This window comes from Numida meleagris, chromosome 3, assembly GCF_002078875.1.
Source record: "Numida meleagris isolate 19003 breed g44 Domestic line chromosome 3, NumMel1.0, whole genome shotgun sequence".
In the NCBI taxonomy this organism is placed as follows: Eukaryota; Metazoa; Chordata; class Aves; order Galliformes; family Numididae; genus Numida; species Numida meleagris.
In genome coordinates, this window is record NC_034411.1 from 75,872,138 (window position 1) to 75,891,571 (window position 19,434).

Genomic DNA, 19,434 nt, shown 5'->3' on the forward strand with positions numbered 1-19,434 from the left:
GAAATTTTAAATGGATTATCTCTGTTAGGCCTCACAATATTACTACTAAGTACTTTGCTGTGGATTTAGTGATACTGAGAGGTTATTGAGACAGTGAGAAGGCAGCTTACTGTGTCTAATTGCAAATCCCCGCTATCCCTGAAGGTTTGATTTCTTTTGCTATTAGAGTTGTGGTTTTTTTTTAACAGAGGTACAACATATTGATTAAATACAGTTATATTACGTTGACATTTTCCAAGATATCCTGGGAAATTACATTTAAAAGAGTCATTATTTTTGCCCCTGTTACTGAGCAGTTTTGTACCGATCATTCAAATGCAAACAAAACAAGTTTTATGTGTGTTTATGTAACATGAATTATTTGCTTACGTCATTCATTTAAAAATAAATGTTTCCATAATCGTACCTTATCTATGCACAGTGGGAATGAACAAAGCAATAAAACATTGGTAACAGCCATTATAACACACAGTGATCTTTCAGACTTTATTTAATTTATGTGGTATCGCAAAGTTAAAGAACACTTACAGAATATGTTTGTACTCACTATGTGTACTCCTGGGCTTCCAGCTGACAGGAAGAGGTTTACAGATAAAACACATTCATAGATTTGTTCAATTTTACATTGTTTGTATCCAAAAAACAAGCAGGTAAGTAAAAAAGGAAATATATATTTACCTGCAGGGCTCTTTAAAGGAATCATGTTTTCTAATTTTCTATGCTGTGAATTGCTAGGAACTTTGCTGATCTTGTGTACAGGAATAACTCCAGAGAGTGCAGATGGATTTGCTCAGGTCAGTGTAGCAGAACACTGTGAGAGCTTTAGTGCCACTTGAACACGTGCAGCTACGTACATCACAGTGAAATGAAATGTGTATGGTTTTGTATTTTTTAAATCTGGGAAACCTAAGGCATCCAGTATGTTCAGAGGTGTAAAGAAGTATGGAAGATTGTAAGCAATTGTGATCAAACTGTATTACTACAAGCTATGGAGTACCTAGAGCTAAGTATATGGACAAGCTAGTCCAATCCACATTGGTTTCAATTAATGGTTAAAATTATTTTCAGCTGAACTCATGCATTGCTCAGTGACATCTGGCAAATTTCTCTCATGTGTTCTAGTTGTTTCTGATCCAATAGAGCATGATGAACCCTACTCTGTTCATCATTCCCCACAGTGAAGGTATTTCTTCAGTTTTTGAGCACGTCACTGAGACACTGAGTTGCAATTTGCCCAGGTACTTCATCACCATATTACTTTTTCACAATTTGTTATCAATATCTAATCTGGTCTGGGCACTTGTACCAGAAAAGGATGAGGGACTCTCCTACTGTCCCTAATCCTTTCACAAAATGGGGGACAGAGGTGGCTCAATGTCAGCAGGTAGAATACAGGTACACCTCACACAGCATCCAGTTAGTGGCAAGATAGCTAGGGCTGGCTACTATAACAAAAATATTCACCACCTCCTGCATTCTCATGCACAATGTTTGTGCACTGACAGGTATTTGTGTGCTCTGTGGCATGTTTTTGCATGCTTTGTATCCAATGCATGTGATCTCCCCATTCCTTGTTAATGCTGGTTATTGTATTACATACCAAAGCTGTCCACAAGGCACCGGTAATGACTTGTGTGTGGTGCCAGTGATGTGCCCTGTGTTTCACTCATATGGAGAGGAGCCCTTCTAGAGGTCTGCATGGAGATAACAAGCATCTTTTTGGGCCAATGGAAGATGAACTGCATGGGCAACATTTTCCTAGCAACATCGCCATCATAGCAGCTGTGCAACAGTGAGTCACCTCTGTGGTGCAGATATTTACGGGCACAGTATGCAGGCTCCTGTTCATTGCTGGTGAAAATGCACAGCTAATGGTGGTGACTGTGTTGAAAAATAGTGTTCTGTAGCTGAGAAACTGTTTTATCAAATACTGCTATTGTGCTCTTTGTATCTATTGCAGTTTCCATGGAAATAAAGAGGAAGCACTACTTTCAGAGCAACCTACATATTAAATTGCAGAATGAGGTATCTAGAACCTCCAGTGGCTCTTAAGTGTCCACAGATGGCACAAAGTGACCTGATTTGGTATAAATAAATAAATAAAAAAGGCTGAAGTTGCCCTGGCAGCAAGAGCCTGTACCAGTACTGGAAAGCAGCGGTGACAGTGGGTGTGGGGAGCGACAATGGGTGTCAGGTGGCTGCCAGCTGCCCTGCAGCTTGGGCATTGCCACAACATGCCAACTGCTTGGCACCTTGCATGGCAGTACTAATCTGGGCCTCCAGCAGCAGGTGCCTCTAACATTAGGGTGTCTAGCAGCATTGCTTTTCAGGTTGGCAGAAAGTCCAGGGTTTGAGTGAGTCATGGCCTTGTTTATGACATACAGGTTGTTTGTACATTGATGCAGCTGCTAACATTTCTTAAAACATATCTGTCACTTAATGGGCATCTACTCTATGGAATCTACTGCTTTAAATTATCATCCAAGGTAAAATCCAGCAGGCCTGAGTACTGCAATTTATTTCTATTTTTTTTTTTTTTATGAATACCAGAATTAACAAAATTTATTACAAACACAAGAAATAAAGAGTTTGAAGGAGAGAAGAGAAAGCAGCAGATTTTTTAATATTGCTCTCTAGGAGCCTGGAGATTATTTTGGAAGTAAATGACCTGGTAACTATCTCCTCTTTCTCGTGATTAGGTTAGTGAGGTAATGACAGGTACCAGCCTCGATAATCTACTGTGGAATTTTGAGACGCTGTAAAAAATGTTGCCATAATTGAAAGTGTCCCTTTCTGTTGGCTGACTGCTTGAGGATGAGGTTAGACATAGATGTCTACCTTCTAGGCACTTGAGTGATGGCATATACCAGCCAGCATATCCTATGATAAAAATACAGACGTGCAACACAGGATAGAGACAACACACAGTTTTTTGACTAGTTATGGCCATTTTTTCCTAAGTTCATGAGTTCACTGAAGGAAATCTGTTCTTCTATATTTTTGAAACACCAGGGATGCAGTAATTAATATGTCGTAAGTTTGTGTTTTACAAAAACACCATCTGCCAAAAGTGCACCGGATGTTTTCTTTAAGAAATTCCTGCCTAATTCATTTTGCCTTAATCTTCCAGCTGCCTTCTTGGTAAAACATTAGCTGAAGAAAACAAAAAACATTAACTTCCTTTTTGCACACTGTAACTTTTTATTGCTTGCCTTTTTTTTTTTTCAGTGCACTAACAGTCTTCACTGGCCTTCTGAATGATGATTAGACAGTGTATCTATACATGAGATTTATGTACTATAGGCTGTGTTTTTATGCCTGAAAATGCTGCTGCAGGATGACATCACCTGGGGATGTACTAGAGGAGAAGTGCCAGCTGGCACCACAGTGCTATACCTGGGAGATGCACTGCTACAGCCAATGGCAGCAGAACACAGCCCTCACTGCCCACCTGGAACTATACAGTCCCTAGAGGTAATGTTTTTTTGTTTGCCCTTAGAACAAAATTTTGACCAAATAAATCACTGTCTGGTGTCCTCTTAAAATAACTCCAAAACCACCTGAGGACACCCCACAGCATATTCTGGCTTACTGGGGCATCTCTCTAGAACCACAGAATATCCCAAGTTGGAGGGGGAGCCACAAGGATCATTGAGTCCAACTCCCAGCTCCACACAGCACCACCTAAAACTCAAACCCAGTGTCTGAGAGCATTGTCCACATGCACCTCGAACTCTGGCAACTTGGGGCAGTGCCCACTGCCCTGGGCAGCCTGTTCCAGGGCCTGACCACCCTCTGCTGAAGGACCTTTTCCCAATCCCCAACATGACCCTGCCCTGACACCATTCCATGTCATTTCCTCACCTCCTGTCACTGTCACTAGAGAGCAGAACTCAGTGCTGCCCCTCCACTCCCCTCATGAGGGGCTGTAGGCTGCTAGGAGGCCTCCTCTCTGCCTCCTCTGCGCTGGGCTGAACAAATCAAGGGACTTCAGCTGCTCCTCACACATTTTCTCCTCCAGACCCTTCACTACCTAACTTGTAGCAAAGTGGGGGTCGGCTTCTTTTCCCAGGTAACAGCAATAAGACAAGAATTAATGGCCTTAAGATGAGTCAGGGCACGAACCTGGTTGGATATCAGGAACCATTTCTTCTCAGAATGAGTGGTGCTGCATTGGCACAGGCTGCCCAGGAAGGTGATGGAGTCCCCATCCCTGGTGGTGTTCAAGAACCGTGTGGATGTGGCACTAAGGGACATGGTCAAGTGGGCATGGTGGGGGTGGGTCGATGGTTGGACTAGGTGATCTTGGAGCTCTTTTCCAACCTCAATGATCCTGTGATTCTATGACTCTGTGATCACACTGCCCGGTCGCAGAGCACAAGCGTGGGCTCCGGGCACTGCGGTGGTGGGCCCTCATGTCCGCTGCTCTCAGCTGCTCCCTTCCGGGCGCCCCCGCGAAATGTCCCCAGGAGCCACCAGAGGGAGCTCCGCTGCTCCTCACCAGGTCACTCAGCACTCAGCGGCCAGGGCGCGAACCTTTATGCATAAACAATACCTAAAACAATATGCGTATGCTACAAAGACATCTGCCACCGTTTCTCCAACTGTTAAAGTAAAGGCACCAGTACTCTTCCATATCCCTCTTTCTCTCCGTTGCTTTTGTTAATCTCCTATCAGCTTTCTACTCCTTCAGTCCTTACTTTGCCCAGAGGGAAAGCACTCTCCTTTGCCCTCCTCAGGGCTCAGCCCACGTAACCATCTCAGTCGTGTCAGAAGTAAGCAAAGTCCTTCCTAAAGAAACCTGCAACTACGTTGGCACTTGAGTCAACACGGCAAGACAGGATCAAGATGACTTTTACTTTTCCCTACACATATCGTGCCCCCACAGCATTTGAAAGGTAGGACATGTCTGTATTAAAAATTCTATTCAAATGCAGCAGCTTGGAGGAGTGCAAGTAATCGGTAACGGTATTGGTATAGGTTGGCTCTTCAGTGTTGCTAGAGAGGGAAGAAACGAAACCAGGCTCTCTCTTCCATACAGAAGTTTTGATTTCGTTTCAGGAGTATGACAGCAGGGTGTCCTGCCAGGAGGTGCCTCTGAGGGACCTTCCTTTTAGCTCTGTGGGAGGGGAAAACCCCTTTGTGCAGGAAGGCTGCCTTCTCCAAGCACTCTAAAACACTGACGTTGCCAAACAATTGGGAATGATTCACAGGATTACAGAGCATGGTGACTAAGTGATCCAGAACTGAACCCTCCCTGCACCCCAGCACTTCCTTAGGGTGGAAATCTCAGTGATCAAGCTGCTTGTTCATTCCTGTGTATCCAGCTGTGTCCCTCCAAAGCTTTGACCTTTGTCCCAGGCAGCACAGTAGTCACCAGATACACCTTTGAAAAACAGTGAAAATAAGAAGTCATGAAACTAGTAATTTAGTTCTGCACAGGCAAAGCTAGTTGATCACACTTAACTGTGCAGGCAGAGCAAGGCGTTGCCATTTACTCTTTGTGGAAGTTCACTTATATATAGCAAAAAAATCATATAACAGCTATTGAATTTGATCTCCATTACTATCAATTTCAAATTCTACCCTGGGCTAAACCAGGGAAAAAATTCTGCAGGTTCCATATTAAAGCCTTTGGGATATTTATTCTCATTTATGCAGACAAAATATAGTTTCAGTACAGCAGTTAAAAGGATGTTAGAAATATTTTTGAAATGAATTAAATGCATATGGATAGATATGCGGTAGAAAAGCAGAACACACTACGAGAGAATGATTTCCTTCAGCAAGGGAAGAAGGGCCATTACATGGCATGAATGAGGACTATGGATGGGGACTATGGGAAATGATACAAATGGTACAGAGCAGTACTGCAGGAGTGAACAGACATTGCAGGCTGTTGGATCTGTAGATGCTGAAGAGTGTAAAAGGTATTCCTGGTGCACATGTATAAAACTGCATAAAACTTTTTTTTCCCCCAAGTAGATGATTTTCCCCTTGGGGAAGGCACCGAGCTACCTGGGGGAAAGCAGGGCCTGTAGGTGCAGAACAAGCCTAAGAATTTTGGGCACAGGCAGGAAGTAGGCTGTGCTTGACAGGCGCTCAAACAGCAGACTTGGCCTGGCAAATTAGAGAAAAAGCCTCAGTTCATGTGTCTCAGGGCTGCAGGCTGCCATTTATCTTCCTGGGATGACCTTCCATGAGCACACAGGCCATGCCAGGCCCCTCAGACTTCCTGATCTCTGAGAAAATAATCCTTAAACTATAATTTTTTTTTTGGGGGGGGGGGAGTTCTGCAGTATCTGTGTGGACTGGCTCGTTAGAATGTTTCTAGCCCTCCAGAGTATCAAGTGGGCCATGTTACCGTTACTGAGACTGTGCTACATTCTTGCCTGGTCAAGTAAGGCTACTTTGATAGGACAAACGCCAAGAGGATTACCACACCTTGTAAAAATCTGTTTTTTCTTTAGAAATATACATTCTTCCTTGAAGGAAATGTGGCCTGAACATAACAGGTAAATGTGGCACTCTCTCAAATTGATTTTTCAAGCAAATAAATTACACATACAAACATCTGTGGTAAAGTGAGGGAAACAGAAGGAAATACAAAGAAAGAGAAACTACCAGCTGCAGTGAAGACCAAAGAAAACCATCAGGGAATGTAACGGGGAGGCTGAAGGTCTTTAGAAGGACTAACTGGTGTTAGAGACTTGGTGCCTCAGTCTTAATCCTGTCTTCCTTTATTAAGATCCTCTCTGTTGGGAAAGTATGGGCCTCTTTGTGTCTTCCAGGACCAACTGAGAGTCTAAAGCTGGCTCAGATGAAAACTCAAGAAATGATGAGGATGTTGTGCATGTAAAGGCAATGGAAAGGCAGCAGCCAACATGTAGAAACTTCTGACTTGATATCAGTCTTCCACTGGTGGCTGTGGGAAGAGAACAGAGAAGATAAGCCGGAAATGACAGTGGTGTGTATGGATTAGATATTGTATCAAAGTGTCAAAAATAGGAGTGGAGAAAATAAAAGTAATCTTCCATGTGCACATTACTAAAACTGTCGTGTAATATAACGCTCCACCACACAAACCATAAACACAGCCCATTTTATCTCACCAGCCCTATCAATGACTACATGTCAAACATTTCAAAGCAGAGTATGATATTCATTGCATTGTAACATACTACACTGTGGGGTAAGAGAGACTTGCAAATCACACAGCAACCAGGCATCCTAGCAAAGGAAAACCCCGAGTTGAGCCACAGACACTGTGCTTCTACTCCTGGCTTAGTGAACTGAGTGATCTTCAGCAAAACGACTGTTTTTCCATCTGTAAAACACAAAGGCTGCTGTCACCCACACATTTACTTCAACTGTAAACTCACATGATAGTGCAGAAATCTAAATATCTGTCTCATCTCTTTCTGTTAAAATAACTAGAAAATCAAAACAGCAATATAAACCAAAAAAGCCACACTCTTTCCCTTAAACCATCACAAATAGAGAGTAAAATTTGTATGTGAAGTCTTGCACTGTTCTAGGCTGATGTAGTCAAGTGATCCTACACTGAATAGTAGAGTCTTTGTCTCTTGAAGCCATGAGCCAAAATATCACAAACACGTGCTGCTTTTCCAGGTAGCATGCCTTCTCTTACAAAGAATGTGGCTTGAGATGGCTGCCAAAGAACACAGCATCTGAAGTCAACGGCTTCTCTGACCGCTTCTAAAATTAGTCTAAAAAACCATGGAAACCTGGGAGCAGCACATATTTATTGCAGAGCATCCTGTGCTACTTAAAATGGTGCTAGCCATTAGGAACACCGCACTTAGATGCAGTTACTAGTGATGAATAAGAGGTACTGATCAGACAGTCAGTCACAAGACCTGTCAGCTGATGTTGCCTTCCACAGAACTGGTAGCAAATTGCATTCCACTTCAGTCAAATGCCCTAGACCTGCAATAACATAAGATACTTCTGGAGGTAATTTTTTCTTACTATACCTTTCCTTCCCCGCAATTCAATGGCAACATCTTAGTAGCTTCTTTCTTATCTCTTGGTTGACCTTGTTTTTCAGGGTGTTTTTTTACTTCTCATCAGTTATTTTTTTCCTTATCACTTCCAGCGCAGGGGAAAAAAAGTATCAGCACTTTCCATACTGCTTACATCAAAAGAATGTCTAGAGTTTGGACACAGACTATCGATTTACTACTGCATCAATTCCTAAAATAATCAGTCGATATTCTTAATATGCTAACATGCAATTTCTGAATAATCCGATGCTAGAAACGCAACTTATATAAGCACCATTACACTAATGTTAGAAATGTACACAGCCATATACTGAACTACAGCCTTGAAAGTACTTAGGAAAGTCCTTCCAATACAAGAGAAACCCTTGAATCCAAAATACCATCTCTTTCTCGTATAAACTACAGAATTCACACAAGCTGTACTTACACGACCTATTGTGTAAGTACACATAACCAGTGTAATTCTCAAATGGAAGACAAGTGCTTATGAACCACTCAAAATAAAAGACTGCTCCTGACGCACTTAAGCCTAAATATGTGTAATGTGTAGCTAACTTTAAACAAAAGTATCCATGCAGTTTTTCTAGTACAGATAGAGCTTAGCAAAATCTAAAGACCTGTTTTCTGGGAGTTAAATAAATGAGATTTTATCATCCCACGGGAAAAGCAGATACAGAAGAATGCTGACTTCAGAAATGCTACCTCTGCCAGGATGAGTTCATTCTGCACATTAATACTTGAGATGTTTTTTCTCTTTTTTTCAAATTCAGCTGAATTTTTGACCTTCCTGTCCTAGCTCTGATAACATTCTTCTGCACTCTAAATGCAAAACAAAAAGTTCACAGCCTTGACACAGCTGCTAACTTCAGTTAAGGCCCTTTAATTAGGTAATGTATTTCTTCTTAATTGATACATGTGCCTTTCATTAATATTTTCTATCAAATCAGCAACTAAACACTTCCTCTTACTAAAAATAGAGTACAATTCCTATTCAACAAAGTAGTATCAATTTTTTTCCACAGGGAACGTTAACATTTTACAGCATTCACCCTTTATTTGCTGAACTCCTTGACCCTTTAGGAAAATGATCATCCTACTCATAACATAAAACCTTAAGAGATCACAAAAGAAAATAATTCCCCTTAAATACTTGTAAGATATGATGAGAATAAAATTAAAGAATGCTTTGCGAAATCAAAATTCTAAGAGAACAAGAGGTTGCAGAAAAAAATAAGAGGAATGATGTTGTAAATGAAAATAAGAAAACTGCTTGCTGGAAGAGCGCCAAGACTCTCTGTGCAGAAATAAACCCAAACTTATCTCCAAAATTACAAAGAAAATCAATCTATAATGTAGGCTCTACGTATGATCTGAGAACTGGGTAAAGCAGAAAAAAAAACGTGAAGTGTTGCATGTATCAAGTGCTTTGTAATGCAAAAACTCTGACAATACTTACAAGAACTGCTGCAAATGACAGTACATAGAGAAAGCATTAATAGCTGGAATAGAAGATGATTTGTGGAAACAGTTGCAGTCTCATATATAGGTTACATAAGGATTTAGCAGCCTCTTTGAAGAGATACTAGTGCAAGGGAGCCATAGTTACAGGGGATTTCTTGCTCCTGTTGCATCAGGAGACAGAAACATTTTAGCTTTAGTAGAGCACCAAGTCAGCTATTATTAATGAAGCTGTGTCTGCTGGTTTGAAACTTAGCCATGCATGAAAGCGCCGCAACAAATACATTCCATGAAAGCTAATTTTCAGGACCACTACCACATGGCAAGTATTCAACTTGTAGTTGATTCTCCTACGGTTTTGCACAGCATTGCACAAAAGATTTTAAACAGAAAAGATTTTTATTTATCTATTTAAAATGCAGTAAGTTCAGATTCCCTACTCTGTCTGAACTCAGAAGATTTAATAAACGTTTTCTTTAGCTTCCACACAGCAGCCACATGACTAGCTGATCACAACACACATGCTGAGCCTGATCACTTTCTTCTTTAAAAACTGTTCACTTCAAAAACACTTCCGGCTATGTTACTATGGAGTCCTCCAAAAACCAAAGTCATGTTTTTCTTCATAAAGTCTTAAGTCAAATAATAGTATGTTCATCTCATACAATGCCCGCTTTCGGGGAATCAGGATGATAAATCCATCAAATTTGAGGGAACATTTGAAATTGAAAATCCCCATTAAAGAAAAGAATGTGACGAAGTGAGGAATACAGAATACAGTCCTATGAGATAACTACGACCTGATTTCCCAGGGAATCTTGTGGGAAGTGCCATACTGTATGTAGGCCTGGTTTTATATTTCAGTCCATTGACCAGGATTCAATCCAAAGCCCCAAAGAACAAGATTTAAACATTAAGGGACAGATCATAACAGGACCATCAATAATGGTGCAGTAGTCAGCTCAGGAAGTTTTGCACTGTGTAATGAGCAAACGATGAGGTAAAAGAGGAGTAAAAGAGTAAAGGATAACACAATGTTATCTTACCCTTGTAATCTTTATGACCCAACAAAGTACGAAAAATTTTCTAAAGCTCAGAAGTCTCTTTCAACAGCTCTAAAGAAGTGGCCAAGGAGCTGAGAACTAATGTCACTTGTTTTTAAATGAATTCTGTAATCCCCACAGGTACGTCAGCAAATCGAGGCAGAAACAGACGTGCATTATGGTGGCAAGTTTTACATAGGATCAGTTATCATTTAGACTAAATAATTTGATGTCAGCTCCAATGGGCAGGGAGGAAAAGAGGCTGATAGTAGCAAAGGTAATAAGCTGGGAAAAAAGGTTGCTGTATTTTAATGAATGCCAACCTACACATCTTAAGGAACTGGATCTTGTCAAGCTAGTTATCGAGATTCAGTAAGATCACGAGTTCAGCTGACAAAATTAAGCACTAGCAAAAACTAAGTTAAGTTCTTAAAGGCATTTTCCTTTGTACTCGGTAGCATTTAGGCAAAAAAAACCAAAAAACAAAAAACCAAACAAACAAAAAAAACCACAAACCAAACCAGAAATAAAAAAACCCATCGTGTACCAGAAGTAGTAAGCTTTGGAGTTAACATCTACTAGATTCATCTTCAGTGAGATTCTACTGGTATTTCTCTTTGTCTTAGCGCTGTTCAATGATAATTAAAATGGGAAGATTTTTATTGTCAGAAGACTTGCTAAATTACCGAGTCCATACATCTTCCTCAAGTATGTATCACTGTTAATCAATTAATGCAGGTACATTTTAAAAGTTGTGAAGAAGTATTTGGGGGTGCTCCTGAACTTCTGTATGAACTTCTGGTTCAGAGCACACGTACTTCTACAGCTTAATAGCACTATAAAGAATTTTTTTGCAAATATATAATTAATGCCTATAATCAAAGCGAAGAAGTTCTCCATTACTTTTTGAGCAATTCAGTTTGGAACTGGTGGCTAATTAATACCACCAGTTCACAAGAACTCTACAAGGTGAGTGCGTGCATCAGAACTAGCAGCACACTTGACACAAATATAGTCAACACTGGCCACTAAATCTCCATTGAGCATGCTAAGAAAGGAAACACTACCTAGGACTCCACTGGTTGTTTTCTTCTTACATAACCTTCCTCAAACTAATGCCCAGAGATTCCTTTTTTTCAGTGGATCCGAAAATTCAAAAGTGTTTTTTCATCTCACGCTTTATTCATCTAATTTAAATACTGATTATTAAAGTAGGCACAAATCTTAATTATGTCAACATCCTTGTCAGACTAATCCTCAGCCCAATTCCTTAAGAATTTTAGATCAGAGGAATGCAATTTCCAGCACAGCCACCAGCAGGAGACAGAATCAGTGCAGAACCCGAAGCTTCATTTGTCCTCTTACAGTCACTGCTGCCTTTCAGTATCAACTAATTTAATGACCACTTACTATGAAAATTGTTAAGGAGCAGTGCAGCATGAATTTGAACGTAATTCTCCAACTGTCTCAAAATCTGAATTTTAAAGGAACAAAAGGATACGGAAACATTTTCCAAGCTATTGGATCTCTTTGTTATTTGGATAACTAAAGGCTGACAAGGACAAAAAAAAAAAAAAAAAAGCAGTCATGCACAAAGAGAAAAGCAATGCAGCAATTTAAGTTCAAATGCTTGAAGACAAACACACACAGGAAAAAAAAACAGAGACATGACTTAGGGGAGGCCAAATTGTTTTATTTAATTTTTTAGTGACCAATTAAATTTATGGCAGAAAGCTCTGCTCTTTTCTTTTTTGTTCTCTCAAAAGAAATCAGCAGTGCTCAACTTGATGGGTTGGAATTCTACTCAAATTCCAGTTAATTTTGTTACAAACAGATGAACAGGAATTCCAGATACTGTTTCCAGAGCAGAAATTCACATTTGTATGAAAATTCCATGTTTGTACTCGATTGGGACACAGAACGTAGAACTACTGTCAGCAGTGCATGAATAAACCATTCACATTTGATCTGGAACCTTAACATCAGAAAGCTGTACTCTCCGTTCAGAATTTTCATTTACCTTGTGCAAATCAAGTCAAGTCTTCATGTGTCAAGAGCACACTTAAAACTGTCCATGTTGTATATACAAGACATCTACCATTCAGGCAGTGCAAAATACATCCTTTCATAACAAAACTAAAATGTACCTCTCAAAGTATGAACAAGAATATACACATAATACATGATGTACACTATTTACACATCCATAAAAAATATAATACAAGGAATTTTGTATGTGATTATAAGACTTGACAGTCTTTCGTTTGTTTTTTTTTTTTTAATTTTTTTTTTTTTTTAAATTCTTTTGTTTGCAACAAGGCATGTGTAAGTTTCCTGGATGGAGTTTGCTTCGCAACTATTCCGAGAGCTTGGAAACTACACCTGAACTTTGAGGAGAGTTTTCAAATGGACTGCCATCAACTCCCTGTTTTGGTCAGAAAGCTCAGCTGTGCCCCCCACCCAGTGGCTGGGGGGCTTTGGAAGGACACTAGGAGATGGCGGGTCGCTGAATTTTGCCCCAGCATAGTTTTCTTTTTGGTTCGCGTCTGTGAGGGTGATGGGTTTCTTGGACTTGGCATTTCTGAAGTTTTCTGTGTTTTTAAGTGGCTTTTTCTCCTGCTTCTGAATGATTTCTGGCGGTACCGAATCTTGCCAAAAGTTCTCTATCTTTTTTGCCGAGGCGATCTTTGTCAGTGGCACGTTACATTTACTCTTCTGCCTGTTAATCTTTGGTTGTTCACACAGATGTAAACCGTGAACGGGTTGGCCGTGGGGAGTGGCAGCCTTCTCAGTCTTTCCCATCTTGTTCTTTAAAAACTGAAGAGACAAAGAATTCGCGTCAGCACACGAACCCTCTCAGGATTCCAGAGGCGCCTGTGGCAACGGACGCCGCGGCAACGAGCCGTCCCCCTTCAGGCTACCCTACGTCTTCACAACTCCTCTGTTACTAAGCGCGCGGCCGGCAGGCGCACCCGGCTGGGACGCGGACCACCACAGCCCCCGAGGACTCCCTCACCGTTAGCGCGCGGCCGCCATGGGGCGCTGCGCCCCCCGCACGTCCCGCCTGCGCGCGCAGGGGCAGCTGGCGCGCGGCCAGCAGGCTAAATCCGGCTGTTGCTGGGCGCAACTGCGGCCGCCCATTGGTGGAGGCCGGCAGCCAATCGCCGACAGCGATTTCACTCGCTTCCTCCCCCCCCCCCCAACAATGAACGTAACGGAAACTCTCCTCCCCCCGCTCCTAACACGCACACACAGGGCGAGGGGAGGGGGTAAGCCGCCCGCTGCCTCCCCCAACCCCCCCCCCCCCCCCAATCCGAGGGGGTAACAGAGCGCCGTGAAAGGGAGAAAAGTCAAAGTTTCGGCGCCCCTTCTTACCTCCTTCCTGAGGGGTCTGCTGGGCGCGGGTCTGGAGGGGGCGGGTGCGAGGGACTCTTCGGCGGGGGTCGCCACCAAGCCGGGAGCGGCAGAGACAGCTGAGGCGATGGGAGTGCCAAGTTCGGCCGGGCCGTGCGCTCCCAGCGGCGTCCTTCTGCCCAGGCCGGCGCGGTGCTGCTGGAACTGCTGGTAACGGCTCGGCAGGAGCCCTGCGGGGCCCGGCCGGATCTTGCCCTTCCTCCGCCTCACTCTCTTCAGCGCGGGCCGCGCGCTGCCCCCCAGACCTGCCAGGCAGCAGCTGGGCTGGTTCTCACAGTTGTTGTCCCCTCGCCTGAGGTGCTGGAGGAGCGTCGAGGGCAGCCGCCGGGGGTCTTCGGTGCCCGCCGAGATTCGAGTCAGGAAGGGCGGCGGCGCCGTGGTGGTGACCATGGTGGGACGTGGGTACCCAGAGCTGTAAAGGGGAGAAGGGTCGAGCCCAGGCAGGGGTGAGCGGCTCGGGTCGCTGAGGGCTATCTGCCTGAGCTTTGTAGGCTGAGATGGTAGCACGGTCGGATCGGCTGCTAGGAGAACATGGCGGGGGAGTGAGAAGAGCAACCAGCAGCGCCCCTGTGTTGTTACACGGGCTGGGCACGCCTCCTTCCGCCCTCCCGCCAATCGCCGTGCGAGGATGGCGGGAGCGGCGTGCCTCTCCGCCGGGCACCACCAATCTCAGCGAACCGGCGGCCGCTTTGGCCCCGCCCCGACCAATCGGAAGCGACACAAACACTTGTGGCTCCGCCCGCTTCCGCAGGCCGCCCAATCCGGGAAGACACAAACAACGGGCACGCCCCAGTTTCCTAGTCACGGGCTCGAAGTGCGAAGCGAACGGATGGGACGGGTGCTTCCCCTGCTGAGCACCGCCGGCCAATCCCGCGCAGCGCAAGCAGCATCGGCCACGCCCCCTCGAGACGCGCAGCCAATCGGAGGGGACGTAAACAGGCGGCGAAGCGCCTCCCCGGAGGTGGTGGCTGCGTTCCCTCCCGGGCCTGCTATGGAGCTGCCGGTGCCGCGGCCTGAGGCCGCTGCCGCTCCCCTGGCCGGGGAAGGAGCGAGCCGGGACGAGCGCAGCTTGGAGGCGCTGAGCCTGGCCGCCGGCGGTGGAGCGGTGGCAGGGCGGTCGCTGCCGGAGGGGCGGCAGCTGCCGGAGGGGCGGCGGGCGACGCTGGCGAGCGCCCTGGAGCTGGAGGGGACGGTGCTGCGCGAGGGCCGGCTCACGCAATTCGTGGCCAACAACCTGGAGCGGCGGATCCGGCTGAGCGGCGTGCCGCGGGGCGAGCCGGCGGCGGCGGCCGGGGGCAGCTCCATCCCCGCCATCGACCCCGGGGCGCTGCAGGACGTGGTGGCGCTGGCCGGGCAGGTGGCGGCGCAGGTGGACGAGCTGCTACGCAACGTGCACTGCGGGCTGCAGGCGCTGACGGCGCTCAGCGTCGGCTGCATCCAGACCTACCGCGACGGCGTGGAGAGCCTGGGGGAGGCGGCCGACCTCAGCATCCGCGCCATGTACGCGCTGGTGGCGCGCTGCGAGGAGCTGGACCGCGCCATGCAGCCCGTGCCCGCCCTGGCTAAGCGCATCCGCGACATGAAGGGCACGCTGGAGCGCCTCGAGGGGCTCTGCAAGTAGCTCTCGGCGCGAAATGGCGGCCGACGTGCGCCCCTGGGCGATGCGGAGCTGCGCGCCGGGTCGGGCCGGGCCGGGCGGCCCAAGCTGCAGTTGGAGGGAGAGTGCTCAGTTGAAGCGCGACGCATCGCTCGCGGCGCTTCCCGGCTTAACTCCATTAAAGAATTTGGATTCCTCCTGCCTTACGCTTTCTATTTATTGAGGGCTAGGAAAACTGACCGAGCTCAATTAAAACCGACTGTTGGTGTTTCTGCCTGACCGATTTTGAAGTCGTTGTGAATAGTTTCTTGATGTTTACGGGCATAGGTGCTGCTTTGCAGCTGACTCGGTGCCTGATAGGAGGAACCCTGTCTTACCGCTCGCACTCTGTCGCAGCACACAGCTGTAAGATGATATAAATGAGAGAATTCAAGTAAGTAGCCAAAAACTCGTGTTCTATCAAACCCACGGAACAGAACTGAGATTCAGCTAAGAAAAACCAAATGCAAAGTTCTAAATAAAGGCCTTCAGATAAAACATGCTTTGCGTGTGTTAGCATCTATGGTTTACACAGCGTGGAAGTTCAAAGCATCACTGTGAAATGCCTCTTTAATTAGAATCATGGAATCGTAGGGGCTGGAAGAGACCTCTGGAGATCATCGAGTCCAACCCCCTGCTAAAGGATGTTTCCTACAGCAGATTGCAGAAAGGTGTCCAGCTCGGTCTTGTATATCTCCTAAGTAGGAAACCCCACCACCTCCTGGGGCAGCCTGTTCCAGTGCTCCTTCACCCTCACAGTAACGTTTTTTCTCATGTTCATATGGAACTTAATATGTTCCAGTTTGTGCCCATTGCCCATTGCCCCTTGTTCTGTCACTGCACGCCACAGAAAAGAGATAAGAAATACATCATTGCATTACACAAGTGTATGATTGACATAGGTCCTTTAGGAGAATTTGTGTAACACAAAGTTTTTGTTCATGCATTGCTGTGTATAGAAGTTACTTTGCAGTGCCACCAGTATTTTCACTGAGGCCTGGGAGAAGTTCTCTGCTGGCCGTGGTTCTGATGCAGGTAGATTTCAGCAGTCTGTTTAGGTTACAAATGTCCTTGCAGCAAGATTCACCATAGAAATGATCACTGTGATCTGTAGTATGTATAATGGTGCCACTGGCGTGAGCAGTGTCCCCTAAAAGTCTTGGGGGAAAGGTATCCAGAAATACCACGTGAGTCCTATACCTGGATTTGTAGTGGTGAGGTTTGTAGTGGGTACAGCTCTCACTCCACCACAAACTCATCCTAAACACTGACAATACACAGTGCTTCTAAATACACACAGTACTAAATCGTAACAAAACAATGAGCTTTCTACACTGCCCTGGTTTGCAGTCCATGACCAACTTTGTGCCTCTCAGCGTGGCTTCCCCCTTGGCACAGGGAATGTGTTTTGTATGTGGCCTTCCTGCCCACACAGCAGGAGGAGGCTGGAAGTGGGCCAGGCTCTGCTCACTCAGTGGTGTCTGCTAGGGAATAGTTGTGGCTCTAGAAAGAGACTTACCAGTTAAAGAATGGAGGTTAGTGGAGGGAGAACAGAGAATGTGTGGCCTAGCAGATACCAGAGGTCTCATAACACCACAGGAACAGCTGTAATCTGGATGATTTTGGGGTGTTATTCTTGGGAAAGCTTGATATTGTATTGTTTATCATGGAGGTGCAGTCATTTTGTTAAGTATGGGTTTTTTTTTTTATATATATCAGGATTTAAGACCAAAATTTTATCTTGTTTTATGAGTATTGTTGAGATGTACCTGATTTGTTATTATAGTCACATGTACAGCTACATTCTACTCAATCAAAGGTTAAGCTTTTAAAGTACACGCATTTTAGTACACTATTGGTTTTCAGTAGCTTTTCATTTACAGTCACTTATGTTCAATGCTAATTCTCTGCTAAAGTTGTCAGGTCTGTAAAATAAAATAGTTACTTTTATGTTTGAAATTGTTACTGATTAGTTGTTGTTTAAGTTTTCACTTCTTAATTATTCATTTTCTTATTAAGTAAAATAATTTGAAGCTAATTTAAACTCTGCTCTTTTACCTGTGTGGAGACCCATTACTGTGATTGCAGAGCTGGTTTCTGTCTGGGTCCCCAGGCAGTAATTTCTGACAGTGATGTCATTCATGGGATGAAAAAGAGCTGAGTAGTGAATCACAGGCATGAAGGCAGTGGTAATTAGCCTGCGTATTTTGCTTCTTTCATGTCAGTGTGAAGGCTTCAACTTGTACGAAGATCAAACTCAGCTGAGCTAGGCAAAGTGGTTTTCGTTCCCAGGCTCCTGCCTTTCCCATGCACCACACATTCACTGTCCCTGTGGCAGGCATGGCTGAATGAAACCAGCCTGTTCTGTGCCACCACAGTCAACACCAAGGCATTTGTTCTGTGCCATGCGAATCAGTACTGAAATGTTAATGCTGAGCTGCTGTGGTTTGCAGCCCTCCTCTCAATCCTGGCTTCCTTTGCTGCAGAACTGTGTCACTTGGCAGCATCCATTATCAGTGCTGCTCTGATGCCAGCCCTTCCCTTGAAATCGTATTTGGACTGCTTGTGAGCTACGTGCAGCTTGGAAGCCATCAGTGAACCTGATGCTGCTGCAGCTGGAGATTGCTACGCTGCCTTTTTGATCCTAGGCCAGGCTTTCTTGTGCCTCTTCTGTGTTATCCCTGGTGCTTTCCAGCTTTTGGATGTTGAGCTTAGCTTTCAGGTTATTTGAGCCTTTTTTCTTAACCTGTCACTGAGCAGATAGAACCGTGTTTGGATTTACCAAGATTTAACACATTTGCATATATTTTCTTGCTTAATCAAGTCAGCTTTACAGTTGGCTTTGCGTTCCTTATCAGCTGCCAAATGAACTGCTGTTCTGACAAGACGGACAAGGTCAGAGAAGAAAAACAACAAAATGACGTGCCAAATGCTAAGCAAAGCCAGGTACAGAATTGGCTGTTCTAGAATGTACTTCCCTTTTCTGATAACTGCCTAGAAATTAGGTTAGTTTGTTATTTTCTTTTCATTCAGGTCAACTCAGAGTTGATTAAGGAAATCTTTTATTTTTTTTTCCTAAGAAAAGTGTGATTGGTTCTCTTTTATTCAGATCTTTTTGTTCCTTCATCATTTGTGACTCTTAACTGATCCTAAATCCATGCTATTCGGAGAAGTTTTACCAGATAAAGTCTTACTGCATCAGAACCCTCCCCCCACTCATCAGAAGCAGGAATGAACATCACTGGCATTTCACCTTTGAGGCTTCTTTCCAATGTTACTTAATTGTACCATCTGTTCAGTAAGTAAATATATATCAACATTTTGTGTATCTTGCTGCTAACCAGTTACTAAAGTATACAGTAGTTTTTCCAGCCCCAAGGTCTTCCGGCTGGAATTTCTAGATTAATGGTTGTACTTACTCCCATTCCTAACTGAGTTACAAAGTATGTGGAATGTGAAGTGGTTGGGAGCAGTGTATTAGTTGAATTGAAGTAAATATGTCTCGGTATTAAAGATGCATCTATTTTGAAATGGTTTTGGATAGCATGGCTGTGCTACCAGAAGACAAACAACTTAATTTTAAAGCTTCAAAATTATTAGCATCTTTACAGAAGAGTAGTAGATCAGCTATTGTAGCAAACTGTGCTATCTGAAACTGCGAAAGCACTCTTCAAAATAGAGGCTTTTGCAAAGGGCATTATCCAATGTAAGGCAGGTATTACCATCAGAATGCACACTACGTCATCCTGCTCAACACTGGCGTGTACATCGTGTTCCTGCCACAGCTTACTTTTATTGCTAGGAAATTGCTTTGAGAGAGGGACATTCCTATAAAGGTCATAATCTGTGCAGAGCC

General features: G+C 44.4%; 2 protein-coding genes and 1 long non-coding RNA gene across 3 annotated transcripts; 2 read left to right on the plus strand and 1 right to left on the minus strand.

The window, feature by feature from the left end:
* Nucleotides 4,319-7,047, plus strand: LOC110396602. The gene is made up of 2 exons (XR_002437097.1): nt 4,319-4,898; nt 6,792-7,047. It is a non-coding gene; the product is annotated as an uncharacterized LOC110396602 (long non-coding RNA).
* On the minus strand, nt 12,201-14,529 carry PNRC1 (proline rich nuclear receptor coactivator 1). Its single transcript, XM_021391988.1, has 2 exons — nt 13,904-14,529; nt 12,201-13,345 (listed from the first exon to the last, which is right to left on the minus strand). Exons 1-2 carry the CDS (start codon nt 14,330-14,332, stop codon nt 12,905-12,907), a joined length of 870 nt encoding a protein of 289 aa, XP_021247663.1. The 5' UTR covers nt 14,333-14,529; the 3' UTR covers nt 12,201-12,904.
* Nucleotides 14,410-16,080, plus strand: BORCS6 (BLOC-1 related complex subunit 6). The gene is given in 3 exon segments (XM_021391987.1): nt 14,410-14,508; nt 14,510-14,911; nt 14,913-16,080. Coding segments are annotated over 3 exon segments (1,122 nt in total). The 5' UTR covers nt 14,410-14,439; the 3' UTR covers nt 15,564-16,080.